We start from the raw sequence: 13,549 nt of genomic DNA on the forward strand, positions 1-13,549 counted from the left end.
TTTTTGTGAAAATATACTCAAATCGGAAATTAAGTGATTTCAAGATTTATACTTCTGGTATTCATTTAACTATTAATTAAGGCAAATATTTTTTTATATTAAAAGCATTGTACGTTCAGTCGAAAAATGTTACTTACATATGTACATTAAGGTCAGATCATATGTGAACGAACGCCCAACGTTGGTTGCTCTTATAATCATATTAAAACAACAACAACAACAACAACAACAACGATATTTTGCGAAGCAATCGTTACATGCACATGAATGTTGATGCATAAATAGAATATTTCCAAAACCACAGCAACGCGAATGCAACGACAACAACAACATATAACACATCAAAATAAATTGTTTATTATTTTTTATGCTTTTCTTTTACATGCAATGTAATTTAATGTGTTAAACAAATTATAAAAAAGAAAAAGAAATAAGAGAGAGAAACAGCTTAAATTTTTGTGTTTTTGTATTGTGCTTTTGCTATTCATTTTTTTTTTTATTTTCTTTTTTAATAAAATGAAACGTCGATTCTTATTATTATTTAAAACGCAACAATTGTCATTTTGCCATCGGCCTGGCTTACGTTCTTGGCATACGCTCTTGCTGCTCTCGTCTGTTACGTTATTTCATTTAATTAGTGTATCCTGTGTATGGTGTGTGCGGCACGATCATCATAAAACAACACATTTGGAAGCGAAAGTCGGCTCTTATGTGGTGTTTAATTGTTATATTGATTTTCCATATGATCTTCCCATACCATATGTGGTGCATTGGAGTAAAGATGTAAGTAAACAAAATCGAAATTATATTTTTTAATACCGCAGCATATTATTGGGATCCGTACATAAAATAACAAATATTTAAAACAAAATAAACGCACTATAGTGGGCAACCGTTAAATACCCTGCACCCCTATGCAGACATTATGAATATCTGAATAATGACTTTTCTAAATAAGGCTTTATGTACGAACCGATCGAGAAAATGTTTCGATCCTGACCATTTTCAATATCGTTCGTCCTTGGAACAAAATGCTTTAATATACCAAATTTCATCAAAATACATCAAAAACTGCGGCCTTCAGGTTGAACACAAGAAAACAAGACGGACAGACAGACTGAGTAGTCTTCACGACGATTCAAAATCACCTTCTGAGTCGATTTCGAAAGTCGATTTCTCAATCGATCGACATAACAATTGATGCGTCTGTCCCAAGTTCTTCTGCGTGTTGCCTACATTCGCATAAAGTTTGTATACCCTTGCACCACACGCGGTCTAGGGCATAAAAAATAATGTATAAAAAATCGCGAAATGTGTCGTGCTGACTTAAATGGTGATTTACTATTAAATTTAAATTAAATCCATACTATTTTGCGACTTTTTTGGTATTCACTACGGCAAAAATACCAGAATCAAAAAAAGTGCAAAGTAGTTAATTTAAATAATAAAAAATTTTAATATATACAAACGTATGTGTGACCACTTTGAGCATTTGAAAGAAACATGTTAGACCATTCTTCAATTTTCTGCCAATTCTTGCAAACATAAGGGCTTCAAAAGTATATTTCAAGATATTCTACGATGGGTATGAAATGAGGGCCATTTCTAATGGGAGCACCAAATGTATATATCCTACTATCCTAATCTGTAAGGCTGCAATTTGTAGTGCGTTTGTAAAAACACAATGCATTCGATTGCGTAAACAAATGGTTGACGTTTCTTTCATACTTGTACTTGAGCGAGGAAAATGAGATATTTTTGAGATTATCGCATAGAGGAAATATACACCTATTGCCTGATATTTAAAAATTTTGCTCCTTTTTTCTTTTGCTAAGATTTTGCGTTCGAAGCTGATAGCTTGGGAAGAATTGGGATTATCCATCTCCCACCACCTCTTTCCTGAACTCTCCTCTTTAGAAAATTTTATTGAAAAAATTAGAAATTAAATAAAATATGTATCACAACCGTGGACTTTATAGCAAAAAGCTGAGATCTGAATACCAAGCAACAGAAGTCTATTTAAAGCAAGTCGTCCAAAATCAACCGTACTGGCATACAGCAAATAGCTTTGTCTGTCTTAAGGATTCTTGTACGTCGGAATTAAACCCTGAGCCTATGCCTATCATCTCAAAAATAATTACATTGACCTTTCAACATGAACTTAGTTCCTAAATACATCGTTTGTTGCCTTTTTCTGTTCAAAGAAGTGGAATGAGTATTGCTTGGTTAGCGAATATTATTTTGTCACAATCCTTTAAAGAGTTAAGAAAATACTATGCGTGAGATTAAATCAATTTTTGTCACGTATCAACGCAAGCGAATGTTTGTTTGATCAATGAAAACATTGGTTTGGTAGCTTCTAAGCTATCATCAACCCTTCTCTTGACACGCAATAATTCTTTTTTCCACGAACAACGGCGTCAATGCAAGGAACAGCAATATGCATGCCGGATAACCATTGTAAAAAAAGTGTTCTTAGAAGTGATTACAGTTGTACAAAAAAGTTTATCTCTACGAATATGTTGTCAAATGCCAGTGAGTCTATTGGCCGATCGGAATCATTTTGCATTAGCTATAGTCTATTCCTTATTGTGGGCGCATCGGAAAGCGAATCGGACCAGTTTGTATACTGAAGCTTTAAATGATCTTTGATAACAAACTTCGGACTATTTTTTTCTCCTACGGATTGTAAGCAAATGTTTTAGCTGTGCTATCGATAAGATTGCATGAAATTTATGCGTATTTGCGGACCCAATTGTTAATCGTAAATTAAAAGTATACGATTCAAATTGAAGCTCGATGTTTAAATTTTTTCACACTTGCCAGCATTTTAACGACAAGCCGCGAAAGCGTAGCATTAAACAGGCTCCGAATATGAGACAAGGATATATATACATAATACGTATATATTTTCCATTTTTTTTTTTTTTTTTTATAATATTGCCAATTACTCAATGGAGTGCCCCTTTACGTGTAATGCGATCAGAAAGAACTGAAGACGAAAGAGACAGGAAGTGATCGCGGCATAATGGATGTGTGCCCAAGTTGGTAAGCGCTGTGCGTTTATTGACCGAGCACTCAACCAAGTAGAGTCAAGCTGCCCTGCGACCGCGAGTCGCGAACACTGACTACTCGGCTACTCATGCGGCATTTACGATTGCTGTTGCGCAAGTTCCCAAAGTATTGGAAGCATATTCGATTTGATATTCCAATGCTCATAAGGCATAAAAATAGGCATCGAATACGCATATGAAGAATACCCTTGATCCGCATCAAGCAATTTAGATATGTCTGTCCGTGCGACCCTTCATCATAACTTCTTCGTCTGCAAAAACTATTTTATCCTCAAAATTTCTTTTGTCATTTTTATGTCAAAGACAAAAATGAGCAACTCACAGTTACCAAGAATTGCTAGCTTTTTGTCTTCCCTAAATTGTTTCAAGTTTTAAATGCTGCCACGTTGTACAAAATATGACTTGTACGTTTGTGCTATACATGCACAACACGTGGATGCCTATTTTGTCGTTTCACGATCGTCGTATGGATTGGGTGTGTCACCGCTTTACCTTGCAATCACATGTCGTATGCAAATTGGAGAAATTCGACTTAAGCGAAATGAAACTTGTTCTTGTTTTTTTATTTTTAACGGCTGTTTAAAGCCAAGGAAAAGAAAACGTTCGTGGAGTCCCCATTGCAAATGCTCTCAAGCATAAATAAAACATTACTTTTAATCAATTCCTTTGTGGACAAAGACGATGTGCCTGCGAAGAATATACCAAGTGATGCCTACCTTCGAACTATGGCTTTTTTAATCATGAGAAAAAACTTAAATTTCTTTTTAACTCAAAACTTTCTGTGACAAACAATCTCATGTGGCTTCATTTACATGCATGGCATACAATTTCCGCTCTTAAATTTTACTTGTTTTCACATGTACATACACTTTAGTTAATTTTTTAATCAAACCATCACACAAACAGGAGTAAATTATTGATAAGGGATAAAACAAATTGTGTGATGAATTATTCAGGTTTCCGAAAAGTTTACCCTATTACATTAACAGCAATTTTTAATTAAAATAAAAGAAGAAAATTTAAAAAAAATTTGTGCAAAAATAATACATTTTTTTTTTATTCAATTTTTTTTTTTAATTTTACCGAGTTGAAGAGAGAGAGAGAGAGAGAGAGAGAGAGAATGCAAAAAAGTACTTAAACATTAATAAAAAGAGCCAGTTTACTATAGCAGCATGATAAAGAAAATTTAATTTAACGAAATAACTACACTCTCACCCACCTGATATACGCGTATATGTACATAATATAGAAGGACGCACGCTATATATATATATGCACATATTTGCTTATATTCTCCCACAATTATTAACAAACAAAATGGAAAATTTATATTTCATTATTTTTGTTGCACAAACACAAAAGAAATTAATTACCTAAGTGTCAAAAAGTATTAAATTAATTAATATTTTTAAGTGAAGTTAAATAACACGAAAATGTACGGTCGTATGCTTTATCGATAAAAATATTTAACCCAATTAAACAAAAAAAACAGAAAAACAAAAAAAAAATATTTCCTCTCTGACAACAAGCGACTTGCAATTGACATCTGCTAATAAGTGAGAGATGAACCAAAATATAACAGTCAGTCAGTCAAACGGTCAACGACAGCAACAACAATAACGATAAATAAAATAAAGCTTAAGCTTATATCATTCTTCATATTTTTGTATTTGTAAATGCGTGTACGACGAAAGCGTGCTTACGTATTGTTGAAATCAATTTCAATTGATTTCAATCGAATTGAATGCTATATTGTTAACAAGCGCTCGTTATTGTTGGTGTTGTACCGTTTTATTCGAACATTTGATGAATGAACATGTCTTGTCGCCTCTGTAATGCAATTTCATGTACTTTAATTAAATTCTATACAAAACAAAATAATATAAATAAAAAACCGCTTATAAAAAAAGACTATAAAGAATTATGTTCGTTTTTGGTTTCATCCATACGTATGTTGCAAAAAAAAAAAAAAAAAAAAAAAACAAAAATACACATTTATATATGAACATATGCTGCTTTAAATGTTTGACTAACCATAAAGTATTCAATGACTAAGGGCAACGAATGAATGAATGATCAACAATAAAACATAGCCACCCGTGGTGACAAATGTTTAAATGCGGACACTTTACTCCCGCCACCGCTGCGTTTTTTCGGATATTGTTACTAACGCATGTGTTTATGATGTCATTTCTGGCAAATAAATTCAACATTAAACTGAGAATTGAGGATAATAGATTTATGAGACGGATTGAAAATTAGCTCCTGCTAGGCTTAAGTAATTCTTACATCAACAGACTGATATTGGTATATTAGATCTCAAGCTTCGTTTGTAACCCTCCGAAATATGTTACATGCCAGTACGCTTCTCAAACCCCATGAAATATATACATTTGCATTCGAACAAAACATTCTGATGCGCTCTACGCAGATCCGTAAGTTACGCAAATCAACTTTGAAGGCGGTTGCGATCCGTAAAGTTTTAGACAAAATATCAATTTTCTAATAAACCACAATATCATCTGATTGGAACTAACCAACCCACAAGCTCTGCTCTACTGCACTAAAATACTTTGCAATTTCAAAACTTTCTATCGTTCATCACTGTGAGATGTGTTTAAAAAAAAAGGTGACTTTTTAGTTGAGGTCCACATCGTAGAAACCGCTGTTTATAATGTTTGTTAGTTTAGCTTGTTTCGAATAGGTTTTCAGCACTTATGAGCGAGCTTTTTGCGAATAATTATGTTTATGTTTGTTTTCGATGTTTTGCAAGTGAATGAACATCTAATACATCAAGCGTTTCATTGCCATATTAAAAGAATCAACAGGCAACGAGTTAGCAGGAAACAAAAAACCGAAACAATTTATCTAAACCGGTTTAGAATTACACTTCTCAACATCTAATGCGTACATCATGTGTGTACATATGTTTGCTCATTAATCCTTTAGTATGTACACCGCCTTCAATACATATAGAACTTCGTTGCCAAAGGAATATTAAGGCTAACATACCCGAAGATAAACAATCAGTTTTCGTAAGTTTATTTTCCGCTTTAGTTAAAATACTGACCGAATTGAAATAAAATGGTTAATCAAAAAGGCTTCAATATCATCATTATTACCGTAATGGCGAATAAGTGCTTAGACTGGCCCCATCTTTTGCTATACACATTTTATTAATTGTTAAGTTAAAGAAAAGAGATATTTAAATGGAGCATTGCGTAATTAAAATTTGATGCATCTTATGTTAGCAAAAAAATACACTAAACAGAGTCATCGACATCTCAAAGTAAAAATTTTATTAACTTCATTCCACTCCACAATTATGTTATGCAGTAAAGAAAGACAAGTAAAAACACCAGATTATGGCTAACCACTAAATACCCTACACCACCTTGTAATTACCCATGTAACGTTTTTTCATTCCAAGATTGTATTTGGGAATCGAATCAGAATCGAATCAAATCGAATCGAATTTAATTCAAATATCTCAAAAATTACGACCTGTAGGTTGAACACAAGAATACCAACGAGAAGAATGGATGGACAGAGAAGTTTACATCGATTCAGAAAGTGAACCGATCGTTGTCACGAAAGGTAGGTAAGTATATGTAAATTTCTCCCGCGTATTGCAATCATCGGCACAACTTCATATACCCTCGTGCCACAAGTGGTGTAGAGCATAAAATCCGAACAATCCTTGTTTATTTAATAAAATTTAACCATAAAACCGCTTTGAAAAGTTAAAGGGGCCTTACGTTCAATTTGGTTAGAGTGTTAGTTATAAGCAGACATCAAGCCGCTCAAATAAAAATTTTTTTAATTAATCCAAAGTTTTCGAATATTTTGCAATAGATTTTAACCAAAGATCGATATCGTTTGACACGAGCTGAAATAAATTTCTGAAATTGCTTTTCAAAAACGACTCAATAAAGCAAAGCTAGATTTTGAATTGTACCAAAACTGAATTAATTTGCTTTAAATAACAATATCTGCTGCGTATTTTTAAGTTTACATACATACATATCAGATCCGTTATCGGCCATCAAATAGGCTTCCCGTTTTAGTTTGCAAATAATTACGCCTCCGAGCAGGTAACTCATGACTGATGACCACAATTATTATTTGAAGCTCAGAATCGATATTTGTCGACATGCTAATCGGCTGCTTCGAATTTATTCCTAACTGACCTACAACAATGATGATCATCCAACTTACCGAAGCGTGCTTCTACTATGTGATGCCTTGCTGTATCATCGTCATGTTCAATCAGCAGAATTTGATCAGAGATTGTCTTCGCGTCCCTTGCTAAGTAATCTCGCTTAGTACTCGCTTGTGTAATTGTCATCGCATGAAAATAGGTTTTTGTATATACAATTTATTTTTTTTAAAGAAATGTAAGTTTATCTTAACTACTTACCCGTTGTTTAAAGTTGACAAATGCGATTAATGACTCTCCTGTTTTATTAAAGAAAATCAATTTCAATCTTATAAGGAATATTTTTCATCGATAATGCATGCTCTAAGAGAATTTCTAAACATGGAAAAAATTGATCGTCGCTGTGAGCAGGTCTCAGCCCAAATAGTATCAAAATCGATGGAGCAAGTTCCTTATTCGTTTACAATAATAAACACCACAAAGTTCGGGAAGCAGCCTAAACGATTAGATCAGTTCACGCATTTATTATCGCAATGGTCAAGAAATGGTGTCCGAACTGCTTCCTCATGCGTATTGCTCTCCAGAATTAACTTTACCAGATTATTTTCCGTTTTCAATGTTGAAAAGATGGCTCTGGTAACAAAAGATATGTTAACAAGAAGATGAAGAATGCTGTCGATGATAATTTTGAGTATTCCGACGCTGCTCTCTATAACAAGGGCATAGAAGCTGATGAAAGCAGCTGATAATATTGTATCAAGTTAAAAGCAGAAATTTTTGAGCATTTGTTTTGTCAGGTGTGGTAGCTCTGCGACTATCCTTCTACTTCTTGTCAAACAGTAACATTAATCGCTATATCGTTTTCAATTTCGTTAACACTCCCACTCACCGTCTTTTTTATCCTTATTGTAACTACCTTTTCCTGAGGACTGGGATCATTCTTATTCTACCGAGTTTCAAACAAACGCTCTTCAGCGCACAAGTTGTGACGTAGCAGCACGTTTTTATTGAGCAATCTAAAATTTGTATAATAAATTGTTCTTCTCTTCTTCTATTATTCAATAAGTCGGCAATAGACGGTTTATTGGGCTATGTATATACGTAAGATTAAATCGATTGTCAACACAATTGCACATACATCTCTTCATAATTGTAAAGTTGGCATATTCGTATATCAAGGGATCAAATGCGCCTTCGCGTCAGTTCAAATCTAATTGAAAAATTAGAAATTCATCGATAAAAGAAACGAATAAAAGTGAAGTAAGTCTTGAAGTAAACATTGATAAAAGTGCGTTCGGTACTTATTCTAATACTTATCTTTAAGTTAAATGTCATAACGTTATATGCACAAAATTTGCCCTGAAAGTTGAGAAAAGACAACATTTGTCTATTGGCGTAAACATACGCCAGAACATTTTCTTACCGCTTTGCATAAGTTTAGCATGTGTCTTATTGCTAAATATAATCACATCTCTAGTGCGCATGAATGTCACAAATTCATGAAAATAAGGAAATTTTTTAAACTGAAAGTATACATACTTAAAGCATATACTGTATATCGTTGACATCGTTACGAAACCATGTGAACATGTCCTGCCATTTCACTGTTCGTCTATGATTTCCGGCCCGCAAAAGTTGAGACAATGCTTATAAGTTTGGCAGAAACATAGGCAACCGTTGGAGATAGGTTCACATTGATCGTGGATCAAATTAACCAAAGGACGTATCTTCAGCACCATTTACACGGAGAACTCCTCTCTTTTTCAAAAATAAAAAAACTTGCGTTTGTTGGCTCAATGGTTATAAGACGCAATAAAATGAAAGGAAGACAGCTTCCAGGGACATTGTATGGATGATGGCCAAATTATGGGTAACTTTTCACAATTTTTAGCTCCATCTGAAGCTTGATCATTAAAAGTCGAAAGAAACAGATTTGTGCATTGTTTTTGAGTTTTATTCCGTTCGACAATAATATGGAGTCGTCGATTTGAAATACCTCTCCTAGCTTCGTCGAGAACAAATTTTCAGTCCTAGTCCAAGCCTAAGTATAATGAATATTCCCCCATCCGCCGGTAGGCATAAAAAGCACGTGCATAGGAAGCCGCAGCGTATTTAAAGAAAAAATATTTAATATCACCACATTGTTGTTGTATTTATAGATTCTCAAAAATAGAAAAATAAGTAAATGTTTATCAAACATTCATAACTATATTGCATATATATCACTAATGGCCTATGACAAATGATTGCGCATAGCATGTACACTGAAGTACTTATCAGAAAACTCGCAATAAGCTGAGCTTTTAATCAGCAAAACAGTATTTTCTTTATGACGAATATCCAACATGCGCCAGAGGGCGAATGCCTTCTTAGTTTTAGAATAGCATTTTTCTCAGACACAGTCGATAACAGTTCTACAACTCGTTATCATTATCTTAAACAGTCGACGGCGAACTAAAAGAGTACACCATCAATAATTGAGCATACAAGTACGTATGGTACTCGTATGTACATGAATAGATTTTTATATCAGTCTTTCTGTTTGTTGTTTATTTATTTATTTTCTTTTTTTATTTTTTTGTTTTTTTGACCATGAAATTTCTTTCCATTCATTTCTCTTCGTATCAATTCACGGCCCTCGTCTACAGGGTGAGTGCATTGTACATGCACTAATAATATTCTTTTTTCTATATTTTCGTTTCTTTTTTTGCTGTTTCCATGGATGTTTGTACACAAGTACAAATACATGTCCATATGCAACAAATAATTTATGTGACTATGTTTTTTATCTTTTTGTAAATTTCTGAGTCATCTTTTGGCTATTCATTATGCTTAACTTAAATCCATAAAAAATGTCTTTACTAACATCATTTTTTTTCCTTTTTTTTTTTTTTTTAATTCCATGCGAAAAAAGTGCCATAAAACCGATTGTTTACATTTTAACTTTTCTGCATTCTGTTTGGAATGATTTTTATATATTAATTAATTAGACCAAATGAATGCCTGCATATGTATGAGTAAGTATTTATATACATATATTGCAATGTAAATGTAAATATGTGTGTTACGTTATAATACGTACGTAAGCTTTCTGTCCTCCATTGTTTACATATATCAATGTTTACAATTATACACCAGTGGTCATTTAATACCGCATTTAAATATTTATACTAATTAGAAAAATTGCAATTTTTTTCCCTTCACATTCTATATTTTCTCTCTCGTAATCCCTCTCTCGGAAAGCAGTAACTGCTAATACTTGTCAATTAATTCATTCAACACATTTGCAGCACCATAAGTATAGATTTGCTGAACATGGTTTTTAAATAATTTAAAAACAAAAAAAAATGAAAGCAAGATGACCTCAACACACCACCACCATATGGTGAGTCCTAATCACATCAACATTAGTAGCCATTAGGCGAATCGCTCATTTTGAAATTCTGCTTGCGACACTCATCAAAATACCCTTAGAAGTTAGAGGTAATGTGATCAGTACAAAATTTTAAACCGTAACCGTATCTGTTTCCCTTCTGTCGAAAAGTGGTTCATAATGCACGAGTTATCCTAAAGGCACAAAATAGTAACGCTCTTATCTCCTTGCATAATTAAATCACTATAACTATTAGAGTAAAGTTGTGAGTCTGCAGCTACATGAGCCTATTCGTGGGTCTTTCGTTTGCTGTCCTTAGAGTGTACTGATTGGAATTGGACATGAACAAACGACGATGTCGAATGTCTTTACTAAGCCAAAATTGGACACCTCTCCCCGGATAGAGAAGCGAATTAGAATTGGACATTTTATACCGGCGCTGTACTCTGGCAGATAATATATTTACCAAATGTTACGCAAACACCAAATGGGAAGAGTTTACTTACAAGCACACACACAAGATAGGTATACAAGCAGCTTTTCATCAGTTCAACTACAGCGCCGGAAGACATGTGCAAATTAATATATGGTTTAAAGAAAAATATCACCTCTTGCTGCCTATAAACTAAGAGCAGGAGCGCATTTTTCGCCTCTAACCTAAAAAAAATGGCGATTACTGTTAACTCAAGGAGAAAACGTCTCTCCCAAACAATATAATATCTAAATGTAGCTTCTTCTCCTCTAACTTATATTGTTCCTATATATATATAGTGGAGAATCATCAATGAACTGATTTTTGCAAACCGACCATTTCAAGCGATTATATCAAAGTTACCAACTATAGCTTTTTTTTGCAGAGAAATAAAACATCCATTGGAAGGCTTTTTGCTATGCATTCAAGAAAACATCTGAACCCAGTCCTGGTTTAATGTCTGCCAAGATATTATCCTTCAAACGTTCTTTGTATAAGCAGATCATTCCCAATTTTAAAGCAGATCTATAGTCGTCAACTAAGTAAATCACGAAGAAATTTTAATGGGAAGAATTGATGGATATGACCAAACACAAAAATGCCAAAGATATTATAGTAATCCTCCTGCTCCTTAAGTGATCAGCATGTCAACAAGAACTGATTCACGGAGCCTTAAATGGGAAGAATTAAGAATATATATATATAGGATAAGACCGGATGGTTTGTTTCTTGGCTTGGACCCAATTGTCACGACATTGTTTTTTCTCCAATCTCTCGCTTGAGAGTGGAATTTCACAAAAGTTGGGATGTGGAAACTTGAAAGTTATCACATACATTCCTAGGGAGGGGGAAATTTGTAAAGTGATTAAATAAATTCTTTTACTCCCCTTTATCTCTGAGTTATAACAAATATCCATAAAAATATTACATATATATATATATATAACACAGCCGTTTAAATGATGCAAAGAAGATTTTAGAAAGCTTTACTATTGTATGTATTGGATGCAAATGGTAAGATTGCCTCGAAGAGAGAAGAATCTTATCACCCATTAATTCACGTATAACTTGTAGAGATATTGCGACCTTTTTAGCTGACAAATGTTGGGCATTCAATATTCGTTTTAAACGATCCATAGAGACAATTTCCCCGCTGCTTATATATATATATATATATTTTTTTTTTTTTTGTCTTCTTTTTTCTTCAATAATAAAACGAACCGCATTTGTGTGCATTAGCTTTAGTATGTTTTAGATTAACTGCACATTTTAATGTTAACCGCATATCAACAAATATTTATATGTGTGCGTTTGTCCGTCCAGTCGTAATTCATTAATCAAATGTAATATTATATCATTGAAGAACTTGAAGTTTTATGAAAAATGTATATTTTCAAAAATATTTTTAATTGTCTAATAACGTAAATGTAATGAAATTGTCACTACAACGAAATGCAGTTTTTTTTTTTTTAACGTAAATGAGATAAATAATTAATTAGCTACTATGTAAATTAGTGACAGAGACCCCATGAAAATTGTTCAAAGCAGTACGTTGTTAAATTTCTATTCTCATTAATTCAAAGTTATTTCCGAAATTGAATACTCGTTGTGTATTCATATATATATATATATATATATACATATGTATGTACGTATTTATATATATATGTATATATGATATGTCGAAATTTTAATACGACTTTCAATAACGTATGTATGTATGTTACAATAACTTATAAAAATACTTAAACGTATACAAATAACACGATAGCATCTCGGCCTTCACTCTCATTAGATGCTCATATCGATCAAAACTTTTCTAATTCGATAGAATTCACTTCAAGTCTTTTTTTTTGTTTTTCATTATATAAATCGCAGGGAATATATTAGATATTTTGATCGCTTGTAATGCATTGAAGAACTTATTGCTGTACACCAATGAGTAACTGAATGGGTTTAAGTCTGGCCGCAGAGAAATTGATGCTGTAATTACAAATCACTTATCGTTGTCAACGGCTTGCATTTAAACATCACCATCAACACGCGATCCACAATTACAACCAACTGGCAATTTTTCTGCTTTCTGCGCTAATTAAATTAAAGAACTTTTTTCTTCTTTTTCTTAAATCCTAAAAGTGACCACAGTTACCAAAGAAAAAACTAACACAACAGTAACGTGACAAAATTGACCACAAAAGTTTCTGTCTGCCTTTCCCAGACGTTCAAATTTAATATTCTAAAACATTAATCGCATATATATATATTAGATGTCCGTGCAAGATGAAAGCATGCTTTTGTTCTTGAACCAAACATCAATCGTTCTAATTACCATTGGTTTGAATTGAACATGGCTCCACTTCGGTGTTCTTTATTGCGTCCTTTTTTGACAGCACTCTCAAAAGACCAGATATCCGCTCAGCCTAAAATTCGTATTGTATCAGAAAGATGGTAAACGTAGATACCGGCTATTT

The 13,549-nt window shown here is 33.2% G+C and overlaps 1 protein-coding gene across 2 annotated transcripts in view; it reads left to right on the plus strand.

The window, feature by feature from the left end:
- The first annotated feature begins 468 nt into the window (after positions 1–468).
- LOC119635287 (protein borderless) overlaps positions 469–13,549 on the plus strand; it is a 39,017-nt gene continuing 25,936 nt past the window's right edge. For both annotated transcript variants that reach the window (XM_038030029.1, XM_038030030.1), the window contains exon 1: positions 469–783. In XM_038030029.1, coding sequence (XP_037885957.1) covers positions 517–783 — 267 coding nt within the window. In that variant the 5' untranslated portion in view covers positions 469–516. The remainder of the gene's footprint in view (positions 784–13,549) is intronic.

Source organism: Glossina fuscipes, unplaced genomic scaffold (genome assembly GCF_014805625.2).
Source record: "Glossina fuscipes isolate IAEA_lab_2018 unplaced genomic scaffold, Yale_Gfus_2 26, whole genome shotgun sequence".
NCBI lineage: Eukaryota > Metazoa > Arthropoda > Insecta > Diptera > Glossinidae > Glossina > Glossina fuscipes.